Here is a 12,771-nt window from a genome sequence, read left to right as displayed (position 1 = left end):
TCTACTTTTTAACAGTTTAGCTGCGAAACTGTTCCACGCTATTTTATCCATATTTCGGTGCTGCTTATTACGCTAAACCCGCTATTTGTTTTATGTGTTTTATGTGTTTTCGCCGTTGTTTAATAATTAAAAAGGAAGAGCGGATTTTTCGCGGACCTGGCGACGAGGCCCTCGTGTTATGATGACGAAACCGGAAACCGAGCCGTGCTCTGGGCTGCAAGGGCTTCTGGGAAAATGAGTTCAATGCAAGTGAACGGTGGTTTTGACTGGGCCCTGCGAGCCCTTGCAGCCTGTTCGCGATGGTCACATGTTTTTCTCTTCTACAACAACCCATGGAACTATTTTCAGGCGGATTTTCATGGATTAAAAACTCAAATACTTTGGCGTTTGCTTCAAAGGTAATAAAACAATCCTGGCAGCCTAGGTGGTTTGGATATTAATCTAAAGCCCTTAAAGTGTTAAGTATACACTGTTTGCCTTTTTTTGTTATTTCTGAAACATTGTCTTGTGTTGTTTATATTGAAATATTTTACAAAAACCTTTTAAAATAATAATTAAAATAATTCTGTGAAACTAAAGGGATTATTTGCTTGCGAGTCGTGACCCAGAAACTGTCGAGTAGCCCCTCTCGGATCCCCCTGGGTGAGCTCATTCTATCGTGCCGACCCATGGGGTCCCTGTTTGGAAGTTTGTTTTCTTATGCAAATGATAGAACGCAGACATAAATACTGTCAGAAACGTAGTTTCTGCGGCGTTTGAGTGATTCTGATCGTTTGAGTGATTCTGATTCTGAGAGCTCTAAGATACAACGGAAACCGCTGCGAATTTTCCTGTGCCGCAGAAGCCGTTAAGTATTTTTAATCTGTGTTTGACTGATTTGGTAGCTTTGATTCCTCTCTTCCTTCCTTGTTTATTGACATCCTATTGTACCGCCTCCAGCTGCGGGGTTGGCTTGTGCGTCCCTACGTTCCTGCCTCTGATCTGCTCTGTCATAGCTAGCCACTAGCTAGCCAGATAGGCGGTACAATGGGATGTCAATAAACAAGGAAGGAAGAGAGGAATCAAAGCTACCAAATCGGTCAAACACAGATTAAAAATACTTAACGGCTTCTGCGGCGCAGGAGAATTCGCAGCGGTTTCCATTGTATCTTATAGCTCTCAGAATCAGAATCACTCAAACGATCAGAATCACTCAAACGCCGCAGAAACGACGTTTCCCACGGTATTTATGTCTGCGTTCTATCATTTGCATAAGAAAACAAACTTCCGAACAGGGACCCCATGGGTCGGCACGATAGAATGAGCTGACCCAGGGGGTTCCGAGAGGGGCTAGGTGTCGAGGAACGCTGGAAATTGGAATCTGATGATGCTAGTGCAGTGAATCTGATGATGCTAGTGCAGTGAATCGGATGATGCTAGTGCAGTGAATCTGATGATGCTAGTGAAGTGAATCTGATGATGCTAGTGAAGTGAATCTGATGATGCTAGTGAAGTGAATCTGATGATGCTAGTGAAGTGAATCTGATGATGCTAGTGAAGTGAATCTAATGATGCTAGTGAAGTGAATCTGATGATGCTAGTGACGTGAATCTGATGATGCTAGTGAAGTGAATAGTGAATCTGATGATGCCAGTGAAGTGAATCTGATGATGCTAGTGAAGTGAATCTGATGATGCTAGAGAAGTGAATAGTGAATCTGATGATGCTAGTGAAGTGAATAGTGAATCTGATGATGCAGTGAAGTTAATCTGATGATGCTAGTGCAGTGAATCTGATAATGCTAGTGCAGTGAATCTGATGATGCTAGTGCAGTGAATCTGATGATGCTAGTGCAGTGAATATGATGATGCTAGTGAAGTGAATCTGATGATGCTAGTGAAGTGAATCTGATGATGCTAGTGAAGTGAATCTGATGATGCTAGTGAAGTGAATAGTGAATCTGATGATGCTAGTGAAGTGACTCTGATGATGCTAGTGAAGTGAATCTGATGATGCTAGTGAAGTGAATCTGATGATGCTAGTGAAGTGAATAGTGAATGTGATGATGCTAGTGAAGTGAATAGTGAATCTGATGATGCTAGTGAAGTGAATAGTGAATCTGATGATGCTAGTGAAGTGAATCTGATGATGCTAGTGAAGTGAATCTGATGATGCTAGTGAAGTGAATAGTGAATGTGATGATGCTAGTGAAGTGAATAGTGAATCTGATGATGCTAGTGAAGTGAATAGTGAATCTGATGATGCCAGTGAAGTGACTCTGATGATGCTAGTGAAGTGAATCTGATGATGCTAGTGAAGTGAATCTGATGATGCTAGTGAAGTGAATAGTGAATCTGATGATGCCAGTGAAGTGAATCTGATGATGCTAGTGAAGTGAATCTGATGATGCTAGAGAAGTGAATAGTGAATCTGATGATGCTAGTGAAGTGAATAGTGAATCTGATGATGCAGTGAAGTGAATCTGATGATGCTAGTGCAGTGAATCTGATAATGCTAGTGCAGTGAATCTGATGATGCTAGTGAATCTGATGATGCTAGTGCAGTGAATCTGATGATGCTAGTGCAGTGAATCTGATAATGCTAGTGCAGTGAATCTGATGATGCTAGTGCAGTGAATCTGATGATGCTAGTGCAGTGAATCTGATGATACTGGTCAAGTGAAATAAGGTCCTTTCTCGGCCCCACCCCTCTCCATTTTTTTATATTGTGTTTAGTTTCCAAGATGGAGGCGGGTGGGGTTGACATATGCCCTTACTGGGCTGCATTCACACATTCAAGACACCTACCTGTCTTGTGTCTGTGTTTAATGGCCGCTCCAATGCATTTCCAATGGAAGCCCATATGGTTTGACCAAACATTTTGTTTGATGAGGGGGAGGGCAGGGAGGGCAGAACACATCCATCAAAGCTGTGTTCAGACACAAGTCAGGTGTCAGACACAAGCCAAGTGTCTTTAATGCAGCCCAGTAAGGGCATATGTCGGCCCCGCGCGCTCACCTCCGCCCCACCCCCTCCTCGTGCTGCAGCCATCTTGGAAACTAAACACAATATAGACAGTGCGAGAGGGGTGCGGCCGAGAAAGGCCCTTATTGGCTGGCTGGACATGGCCCGCTCCACCTCCAGGAGGTGGACACGTTCTGGGGTGAGCAAAGCCAGAGTAGCGTGAGAACTTAAGATCTTGGAAATGATGAACGATATATACTTTGGTACCCACAGGGCTTTATAACTATAGGTCAGCTCCTCGGGACAGCAATATATACTGTGTGCGGACACTGGGTGCTTCTCTTTTCAGTAACTCGAGGCATGCAGAAACCAAGATTAGTATTATCATTGGATGTCTGAAGGACAACACATGAAATGTTTTACATTATGCTGATTATTCTTTTTCAACTCATCACGTTCCTCTGGCTGCTGTTCAATATGAATGGAGGTGCTCATCATACTACATGAGCAGACAGCTTTCATGGTTCAAAATAATATGACTATATGAATAATTTTGTTTAGTTATTTGAACTATATGGGCATGTTATGTATCCAATGCCAGCCGGGGGGGTTAAACCAAGGGGACAACTTTTTTAGTTTTTTAAAGTAGAAAAGTCTCTTGTTCAAAATGTACTTGAGTAAAAGTACAAAAGTGTGGCATCATTTCTTAAAGGGACCCTTTATGCAAAAAATATATATGTTAATGACGTTTAGGTCTTTATGTGTGTAATATGTGGTTTTAGATATTTTAGATTTCTGCAGTGAGCCCAGTGTCTCTGAATGCAATGTCTTAAAACATTGTGACGTGCAGAAGGTCAAGCACAACATTGATACCTGCTAAAAGTCATTAATGTTTTCTTAAAATAATCTATCTGGGTTATCCTGCATACGATATGAATTGATATGAATCAAGGCATATGAGCTGGTACAGTACTATGTTCACGAGCTGTATATGCAGGTATAGACTTGGTAATGATCGCTAACCACTAGAAAACTCCCACACAAAAACACATCGAGCACTTTTAAAGTGAATAATACAGAGAGAGAGAGAGAAAGAGAGAGAGAGATGGCTAAGAGCAGTGCTATAACTGAGGGATAAGGTAGAGTGAAGCCAGTCATTACTGCCAAATCAACCTCAGCCGAGCAGTGCAGAGCTGACCCCAAGCTTATTACACGGCCGCTCACCAGCAAAGTCAATGTTTTGACACAATTAATTTAAAAAGAGGATTACATTTTTACTAGGAAACAAATGGTCCGTAGCTTAGCTGCTTAAGACTGAAGGGAATGGGTTGGGTTTTTTTCACCCAATGAATATAAAAAGGATTTTATTATTAGCTGTACAAGCGATCAGACTAACATCCACTGTAGCATGCTGTACGCAGAGGTAGATGTGATGGTGTTGCATAAGGCTCTTCGCTCTTCGGGGGTATTCAACAAAGCCGCGCAGATTCAGGTGCACCCCACTGGTTCTGGCACTGGTTTTGTGCCGGAGGGGCTTTTCAAAACAGCTGCAGCGCCTGTAGCCACGCATGTCGGTAAGGGTACATGTGGTTCCGAACTATCAATTATTCATGGCACAACCCCCTCAAAGACCCCTGGAGGGCCCCGGAGCCCATGTTGAGAACCACTGGTGTAGATACATTTCCTGGGGTGCCTCACTGTGTTGTTTTTGGCAGCAAATTTCAATTTGAGTTTTAGTCATAGTCTCTTCAATAGTTTTAATTTGGCTTCAGTCACATTTTAGTCACCGTAGCTTATTTTTCATGTAGTTTCCATTTAGTTTTCGTAAGTGAAAAAAGGTATAGTCGACGAACATTTTCCGTCTTAGTTTTAGTCGATGAAAACAACACTGTAAAATGTGCTCTATAAGTGAAGTGGATTGGATTGTTTCCATGATATTGTCAAATCAGCTCAAGTTTACCAACAGCTGTTTGCTGACCTCTGGTTATATCTGTCTGTCTCTATATCTCATTAACTGTTGCTTAATTCGTTTTGTGTGTGTCTGGCTGCTTTTGTTCTTCTGTTTGTGTGTGTGTGTGTGTGTGTGTGTGTGTGTGTGTGTGTGTGTGTGTGTGTGTGTGTGTGTGTGTGTGTGTGTGGTACGATGCAAGATCGTGATTGATCTTCTTCACCTTCTTCCTCCTCAGCTCGTTCAAGCATCTGATTGGTGGACTGGAGGACGTTTCAAACAAAGGCTATGAAGATGCAGGAGCTAAAGCCAAGTATGAGTATGACGACACACACACACACACACACACACACACACACACGCACACACAGCACACACACACACACACACACACACACACACACACACACACACACACACACACACACACACACACACACACACACACACTACATTTTGATGTCCCAAACAATCAAGTGAATGACATAAGGTTGCCCCCTAGTGGTGAAGTCTTCTCAAGACAGGAGTTTCCTCAGGAAACGTATACCCTTGTTTACTAGCTCAGCTTGTCAACACTTGATACTTGATACACACACTTGATTGACATATTGAATATTTATTAACAGTTTGCAGAATTACAGTACATTTCAAGCACAAACTCAATACAAAGACTGTTAACTGTGAGTGGACAACCCAATTAAGCATTACACTTGTTTACAAGAGGGTCCACCTTGTTCAATTAATCAAAACCACCTCTCTCTCTCTCTCTCTCTCTCTCTATCTCTCTCTCTCTCTCTCTCTCTCTCTCTCTCTCTCTCTCTCTCTCTCTCTCTCTCTCTCTCTCTCTCTCTCTCTCCCAATGGTGCATTTATATAGCACCTTTATCCAAGGCGCTTTACATAGATTGTGCATTACATTATTCTCCCATTCATACACTCATTCTGACACCGAAGGGCGGAGGAAACCATGCAAGGAACCAACCTGCTCACCAGGAGCAGTTAGGGTCTTTGTTCAAGGACACTTGAAGGACAGTTGGAGCCGGATGGAGCTGCATGGACCTTAACCGGTTCCCCAAAGCGGCCGCTCTACAACCTGAGCCATTGGCAGTTGTGTAAAGTAACTAATTACATTTACTTAAGTACTGTACTTAAATACAATTTTGAGGTATTAGTACTTTACTTGAGTATGATACATTTTCAGTACTTTTACAGTTCAGAGGCAAATATTGTACTTTTACGCCACTATTATTTGACAACTTTAGTTACTCTGTAGTTTTTATGCCAATAAAAAAAATAGAATTCTGGAAAAAGACAATAGGACAATGACCATGTCACCCCTAATCAGTGGGATTGGGCCTGTGCTGTGAGTGCTTATAGGCAGGAAGTGACACTCTGCATTCAGATTTGAATTGTTTGAACTTCAACTTGATACTTCAACCAATATTGATTTCACCTCCATTTCCCCCTGTTTTTAGTATTGTTAAACCGTATGCCTTATTTGAATTGTAATTGCAAGTATACAGGAGTTGTCAGAGTCTGCTGTTATTCGCACCGCTATTCTGTCATTTTAGAAAGCCACGCATTGCATCGCCCCTGAAAAAGGAATGGTGTATTTGAACATATGAGGCTTCCACCCACCAGAACATTATATAACTCTATATAATATTATAGAACAGATTCTACAAAATGTCTTCTAAATCCTGAATTTCTTCTGGAAAACCTATGTTTCGATATCAGTGGTTCTCAAACAATTTGATGTCAAGGACCGCCAGAATGATCTGTATTTGGCCGCCGACCCCCATCTGAAAACACGTTGTTCCAGGGACCCCGCCAGAAGAAAGAATATATATATTCAAAGATTTGCGCCACATTTTCCCCATTCTTCAAAAATAGCAGATCTACAAGCAGATCTACTGCTAAAGTATAAAATAATGGTTTAAAGTGGTTAAAAGCTATAAGGCGACACAGATGGCGTCCTCGGGTATAAATGGGTTGGAAGTCCCTCATCAGCCTCGGCCTCCCCGTGCTATACAGGACAGTCAGCGGGCGTTCATGGTGGCCGCCTGCTGGGTCGTTGAGGGCTTTAGGTGTTTACAGCTGTGAAACTGGATCTGCGGAGACACTTGCATAAGGCCGCTGCTAATAATAGCCTCACCGCTGGCCTTTTTTAGCATAGCTGGACATCTTCAGAAAGCTAGAGTTCGTGTTCCGTTCAGAAGGTCAGGAGATTATATTGTCGACAAGAACAGGGCACACATGCACTCCTCCTGATGTGCACATGATTCGGGGTCTACATTACCATGTTTAGAGAAGTGCTACTGGTGCGTGAACGGTGGCCGTGCATGTTCCGTGCAGTGTCGATTTCGTCGTCAATCGACAAATAAAAACTAGACTAAAATGCTAGGGTGCGGAAGAGATCGAATAGATCTAAAAAACAAACAAAACAAGTAATATTTGTGTTTTGCCATGTGCTCGGGTGTTGCGCTCTGAAATTGGCAGATCTACAAGCTCACAGCGTGTTGGCTAGTGAAAATCAGTGGCATCATGCCCCCCTCCCCCTCAATTATACAATCTTATAATATTTAGTCAACTAAAACTAGACTAAAAGTTAAACATTTCAGGTGACTGAAATATGATAAAGCTTAAAGATGGAGACTTCCGGTATGACACCAAAGACAGCGGCAGCATAGAACAACAGCTCCCAACAAGGTCTACTTTATTTCCCCTAAAACGAACTATATCCCGAAATATAAACACAAAAATGGAAGGGGGAGACAAACGAAAGACTAAAAGTGGTAAAAAGACCACCAGATCAGAAAAGAAAGATAAACAAACAACGGAGAAGAGTTGCGACGGCAACGTGGACACGAGGCTAAACGCACCAGGGCGAAACGCCATGGCGTGCCTACAAGCAAGCATGGAGGCGATACACGCAGATATAAAAGCCATGAGGACCGAAGTTAGGAAGGAGTTGGAGGGCTTTAAAGAATCTCTTTTCGAGCAAATGCGCAAAGACATGGCAGACCTCAAAGCAGACTTCAACAACAAACTGACTAGGCTTGTCACTGACCTACAAAGCACCGTGGACAACGCAGAACAGACAGAGCGGCGGGTGGCGAGCGTCGAGGATTGGAGCTCAGACGCCAAACAATTAATGATTTCACTACTACAAGACCACGAGAGATTGCAAGAGAAGGTATTGGACTTAGAAACGAGGTCTCGACGGCAGACCCTGCATTTATACAATGTAGCAGAGGACAGCGAGGGGAATAACATGATGGGGTTCATTAATATCTTTATCAAAACTGAGTTAGCACTGTACATTGACCTGGGCATACAGCGCTGCCACAGATCCTTCATTCCCAAGCCACCACCGACCGCCACCCCCCGTTCAATCATCATGTGCTTTCTGGAGGACAAGACCAAAGAGCTGGTACGTAATACAGCATGGAAGAAAAAGACTGTCCTACTGAATGGCAAAAGAGTGTATTTTGATAATGACTACCCTCAAGAAATACAGAAGAAGAGAGCCGCGTATGCCCCGATCCGCTTGCTCCTTAAAAATAAAGGAATTGCCTTCCACACCCCCCCCCCCCCTTGACAAAACTACGTGTGTTCTATGATGGGGCTGGTCGCCCCGTGGGAACCAGCACCACTTACAACAGCATGGAGGAAGCAAGAGAGGATTTGAAGAAGAGGGGGATCATGAGCACCGAGGAAGAGGAAAACCTTCGACCCACTACTATCTCCACCCCTACAACTACCACCGCATATAACCTGGCGAAGCTGAGGAAATCATCCTGGGTGGAGGCGGGGAAGAGGACACCACTTGACCAAGACGCACTACGAAGGGCAACACGGAGGCTCCAGGAATTCCGCCGGACCGCAACTCCCCCACCACCAAACCCTCCACCACCACCAGATGACGACATCACCGTAACTCATAAAGCCGATTAATCTACGATGGTGAAGCATTGGGAGGTATCTTTGATCTCAGAATAGGATGTTCACCTTTGTTTTTTATATTTTATTTTCATAATACTACCTTTGTTTGGACATATACTGGACTGAATACTAAATACCTGTCTGATAGGTTGTTTTATACTCAGATATTCGATGTTAATACAGACCTGCTGTCTGGGAGGCCAAGCTGGGGCTCGACAGATGTCATATCACTGTACACTAGTTTCTGCTTTTTTAGCAGACAGTTAGTGTTGGAAGGGCCTCCTGTGACCCAGGGGATTACCTTTCCACTCATGAGGTATTGCTTTATGAAAGAAACCTCGAGCTGGAAGTCATGTCTTTGTTTATATGTTTTTATTTCTTAATTCAAAGCTTTATATTAATGTATATAATGATGAGAAGTTAAAGCTGCCTTGGGTTCACAATGACAATATTTGTACATCACAGGTTATAATGAGACGAGTATTAGACTCAATGTTAACGGACTACAGAACCCAATTAAGATAAGTTAATTGATAGAGAAAACCAATAATAAAGAAATCATACAAATACTGGTAGAAACGGATACTATACACAGTAATGGATATTTGATGAATGACCTATTGTATATGTGTGAGAAAGGAAATTATGTGCATTCTGAATGTTAACAATTGAAATGTAACAATTATATTGTACAGTGATGCCCAAGAGAACCTGCTTACTCTCAAAAAAAGGAAAGAATAAAAAAAAAAGTTAAAAAAAAAAAAGCTTAAAGATGGAGTGCCTTGATTTTTTTCCACCCTAAAACATGATTTTCAAAAAAGTGTACAGTATTTAAAATGTTTTTATGTGGCCACGCACCAGTTCATTAAGTATTCCTGGTTTGCCTGGTGGGTGGTGATCCACCTGAACTGAAGCCGCACCCACAGCTGTAGTTGTATGATAAGGGGGAGGGGCTGATAGTGTGATGTCACGATATTACTGTTTATTTCATTGGCCCTAAACCAGAAACCAGAAAAACCAGAAACCCTAAATACAAAGTTAATACACCATTGCACATAAAAACGACTCCAGGGTGTCTAATGAATTACTGTCACCTCAGACACATGAATAACTGGAAAAATAAAAAAAATTGTGGCACTCTTTAATAGAATTTTATTCAAAAGACTATGACTTAAAGTCTCTGTGACACATCTAGGGGCCACAATCTGCATTCAAATATTTTCCTAGAAGCTTTGTCATTGGTCGATTTGCCTGTCTACTTCCTGATTGGTTAGTCGATTTCGACCAGGTTTCTTTTCGACCAATGACAAAGCTTCTAGGAACATCTTTGAATGCAGATTGTGGCCCCTAGATGTGTCACAGAGACAAAAATAAAATTGGGAGTGTTTTACTCATTGCTGGCTGTCTGAATACCAATAAATTAAAATGTTGACAAATTATTGCTTATTAAAACTGAATAAAACATTTCTGACATCAACACTAGTTCCACGTTGTGCCTCCTACTGTTATGAACTGGCCCTTGTTATTAACATAAGCTGGAAAACCGCTGCTTGTCAGAAAGTGTTTCTGTCGGATCCAGTCATTATTAGTTCGTTCACCAGCTCTTGGATAAATATTCATAAAAGCCACAGACCTAACCACTTTCACTTTCTTTATTTTTTATAATTTTTTTAAGAGGAAATAACAAATGGTTAACAAGTGTTAACAAATGGTTAACACTGAGCTTTAAAAAAAACTCTTAATAGCACAATCTTCACAGCGGCCCTTTTGACAGATATCCACAATTATTGTTATTGCCTTCAGCTGTGTATGCCCCTCCAAATGACTGCTGTGAAAATGTTCCCCCGACTAAATAATATGGTGATGACTATAAAACACATTATAAATAAAGAAATAGACTCATTATACTGCCTGGTGATTGGTGAACGGGCGCGTGTCAAAACAAACCCAGCCGCCCCCGTTATTGTCTCGGCACGACCCCGTCGTGGTGTCGCAGGTGTCATTATTTTTTTCTTTTTTTTTTTTGCATATGGGATTGTCATTGATATTTGCAACCTGCAGACCAAGAATAGTCCCAAGCTGTTGTTGTTGTCGAAGCACAATGGACTCATTATAAAACCCTCTCTAAACAAGAGAATGCCTTCTGAGGCGTATAGCTCTGGACGGCAAGTCACTGGAGGAATGGAGTTGAATGGAGCACTCAGGACATGACGATATGTCCCACCCTGTGTTCTCAACAGTGGTGGAAAAGGTAGAGCCTAGGAAGAAGACATTCCTTTTTTTCTTCATTTGATTATTGTTTGGGTCCAGCACCGTATAAACCCGTGGGATGTGCATATATTTTTCCTTCTTGCCTATACTCACAATTGTTACTATTTTTTACTTTACTGAAAACTAAAAGTGCTCATTATACAGACTGTCCCGTTTCAAATTTCCAAATGTGTGAAAAATCTTTTGACGCGTGGTGATTTGTGAGCTTTGTAGATCGGCTATTTTCAAATGGCCGAAATTAAGTCGTTAATGTGTGTTTTGTAATAACAATACAAATCTACAAAGTACTAACAAAAGTTTTCAACTCAATGTAGTGGAGTAAAAGTACCATATATGGATCTGGGATGTAGTGGAGTAGAAGTAAAAGTATTGTAAATTGTAAAGTAAAAGTAAGTAAGTTACTTACAGTAAGTACAGTACTTGAATGTTAAAGATGGAGTGCCACCATTTTTGTATTTTTCCAGTTTTTCATGTGTCTATGAGGTGACAGTACTTCACCCTGAGTCGTTTTTATGTGCAATGGTGTATTAACTTTGTATTTAGGGTTTCTTCCTGGAGGCTGAACCCTTGACAGTCAAACGGGCCAATGAAATAAACAGTAATATAGTGACATCACATTATCAGCCCCTCCCCTAACCCCTCCCCCTTTATCATACAACTACAGCTGTGGGTGCGGCTTCAGTTCAGGTGGATCACCACCCACCAGGCAAACCAGGCATACTTAATGAACTGGTGGGCGTGCCCACATAAAAACAACATTTTAACAAATACTGTACACTTTTTTGAAAAAACGATACCTCCTTATATATAGCACATGAACTGATGATCATGTTTTAGGGTGGGAAAAGAATCACGGCACTCCATCTTTAATGTTTAGTACTGTAACTTCCAGTGGCGTGCACATACATTTAGAGGGGCAGGTGCTCAAGTGAAAAAAGGGCACCTTGTGCAGCGCATGGAACCGGCCGGTTGCCTTAATAGTGTGAGATTTATAGATTGTGGGGAGTAAATAATATATTAGTTCCACATACTGTACAGTGTACACTGTACAAAAAACCCAAAAACAAAAACATGTTTTCTTTGTTTTTTCTTCAAAAGATCACATTGCCAAAAGGGAAGAGGGTGCTCTAGCACCCCCTAGTGTCTATCTGTGCACGCCACTGGTAACTTTCCACCAACTTCTCAACGGTGCAGGCAGCGTGTTTTGCACTTTAGGGGAGCAGCGGTGGCTCAGGAAGTAGGGCGGCCTTCTTTGAGTTGGAAGGTTCCTGCTTTGATCCCCGGCTCCTCCTCCTATAGCTGCATGTCCTCGAGCAAGGCACTAGCTAGCTGAACCTCCAATGGCTCCCGACGAGTAGTTTGGTGTGTTTGCATGTGTGGTGAGTTTGTGCACACAATCCTGGGATATTAAACCCTGCTCTCACTCCCTCTCGTCATCCCAATGCAGGATTTGAATTCAAATATAGTGTGTGTGTGTGTGTGTGTGTGTGTGTGTGTGTGTGTGTGTGTGTGCGCGCGTATGCTCGCTCGTGTGCGCTTGAAATACAATGTAAAGTGCTTTTGGAGAATGACGCCATTATGCATGCAGTCCATTTAAGCCCTTTGAGAGCAGAAGATACATGGGTAAATGTTGTTGTGGTTGTCGAGGGCAGCTAGGTGACAGGAA

General features: G+C 42.1%; 1 protein-coding gene across 3 annotated transcripts in view; it reads left to right on the top strand.

Annotated features, from left to right (window-relative positions):
• The window catches only part of prkg1 (protein kinase cGMP-dependent 1), a gene marked incomplete at its 5' end in the record, with an annotated part of 166,610 nt that overhangs the window by 129,064 nt on the left and 24,775 nt on the right, over positions 1–12,771 (top strand). For all 3 annotated transcript variants that reach the window (XM_083786860.1, XM_083786859.1, XM_083786858.1), the window contains one exon: positions 5,129–5,203. In XM_083786860.1, the coding sequence (XP_083642986.1) occupies positions 5,129–5,203 (75 nt within the window). The remainder of the gene's footprint in view (positions 1–5,128; positions 5,204–12,771) is intronic.

The sequence above is a fragment of the Protomyctophum parallelum genome (genome assembly GCF_964188405.1).
Source record: "Protomyctophum parallelum genome assembly, chromosome: 17".
In the NCBI taxonomy this organism is placed as follows: Eukaryota; Metazoa; Chordata; class Actinopteri; order Myctophiformes; family Myctophidae; genus Protomyctophum; species Protomyctophum parallelum.
This window is presented reverse-complemented; position numbering and strand designations above follow the sequence as displayed.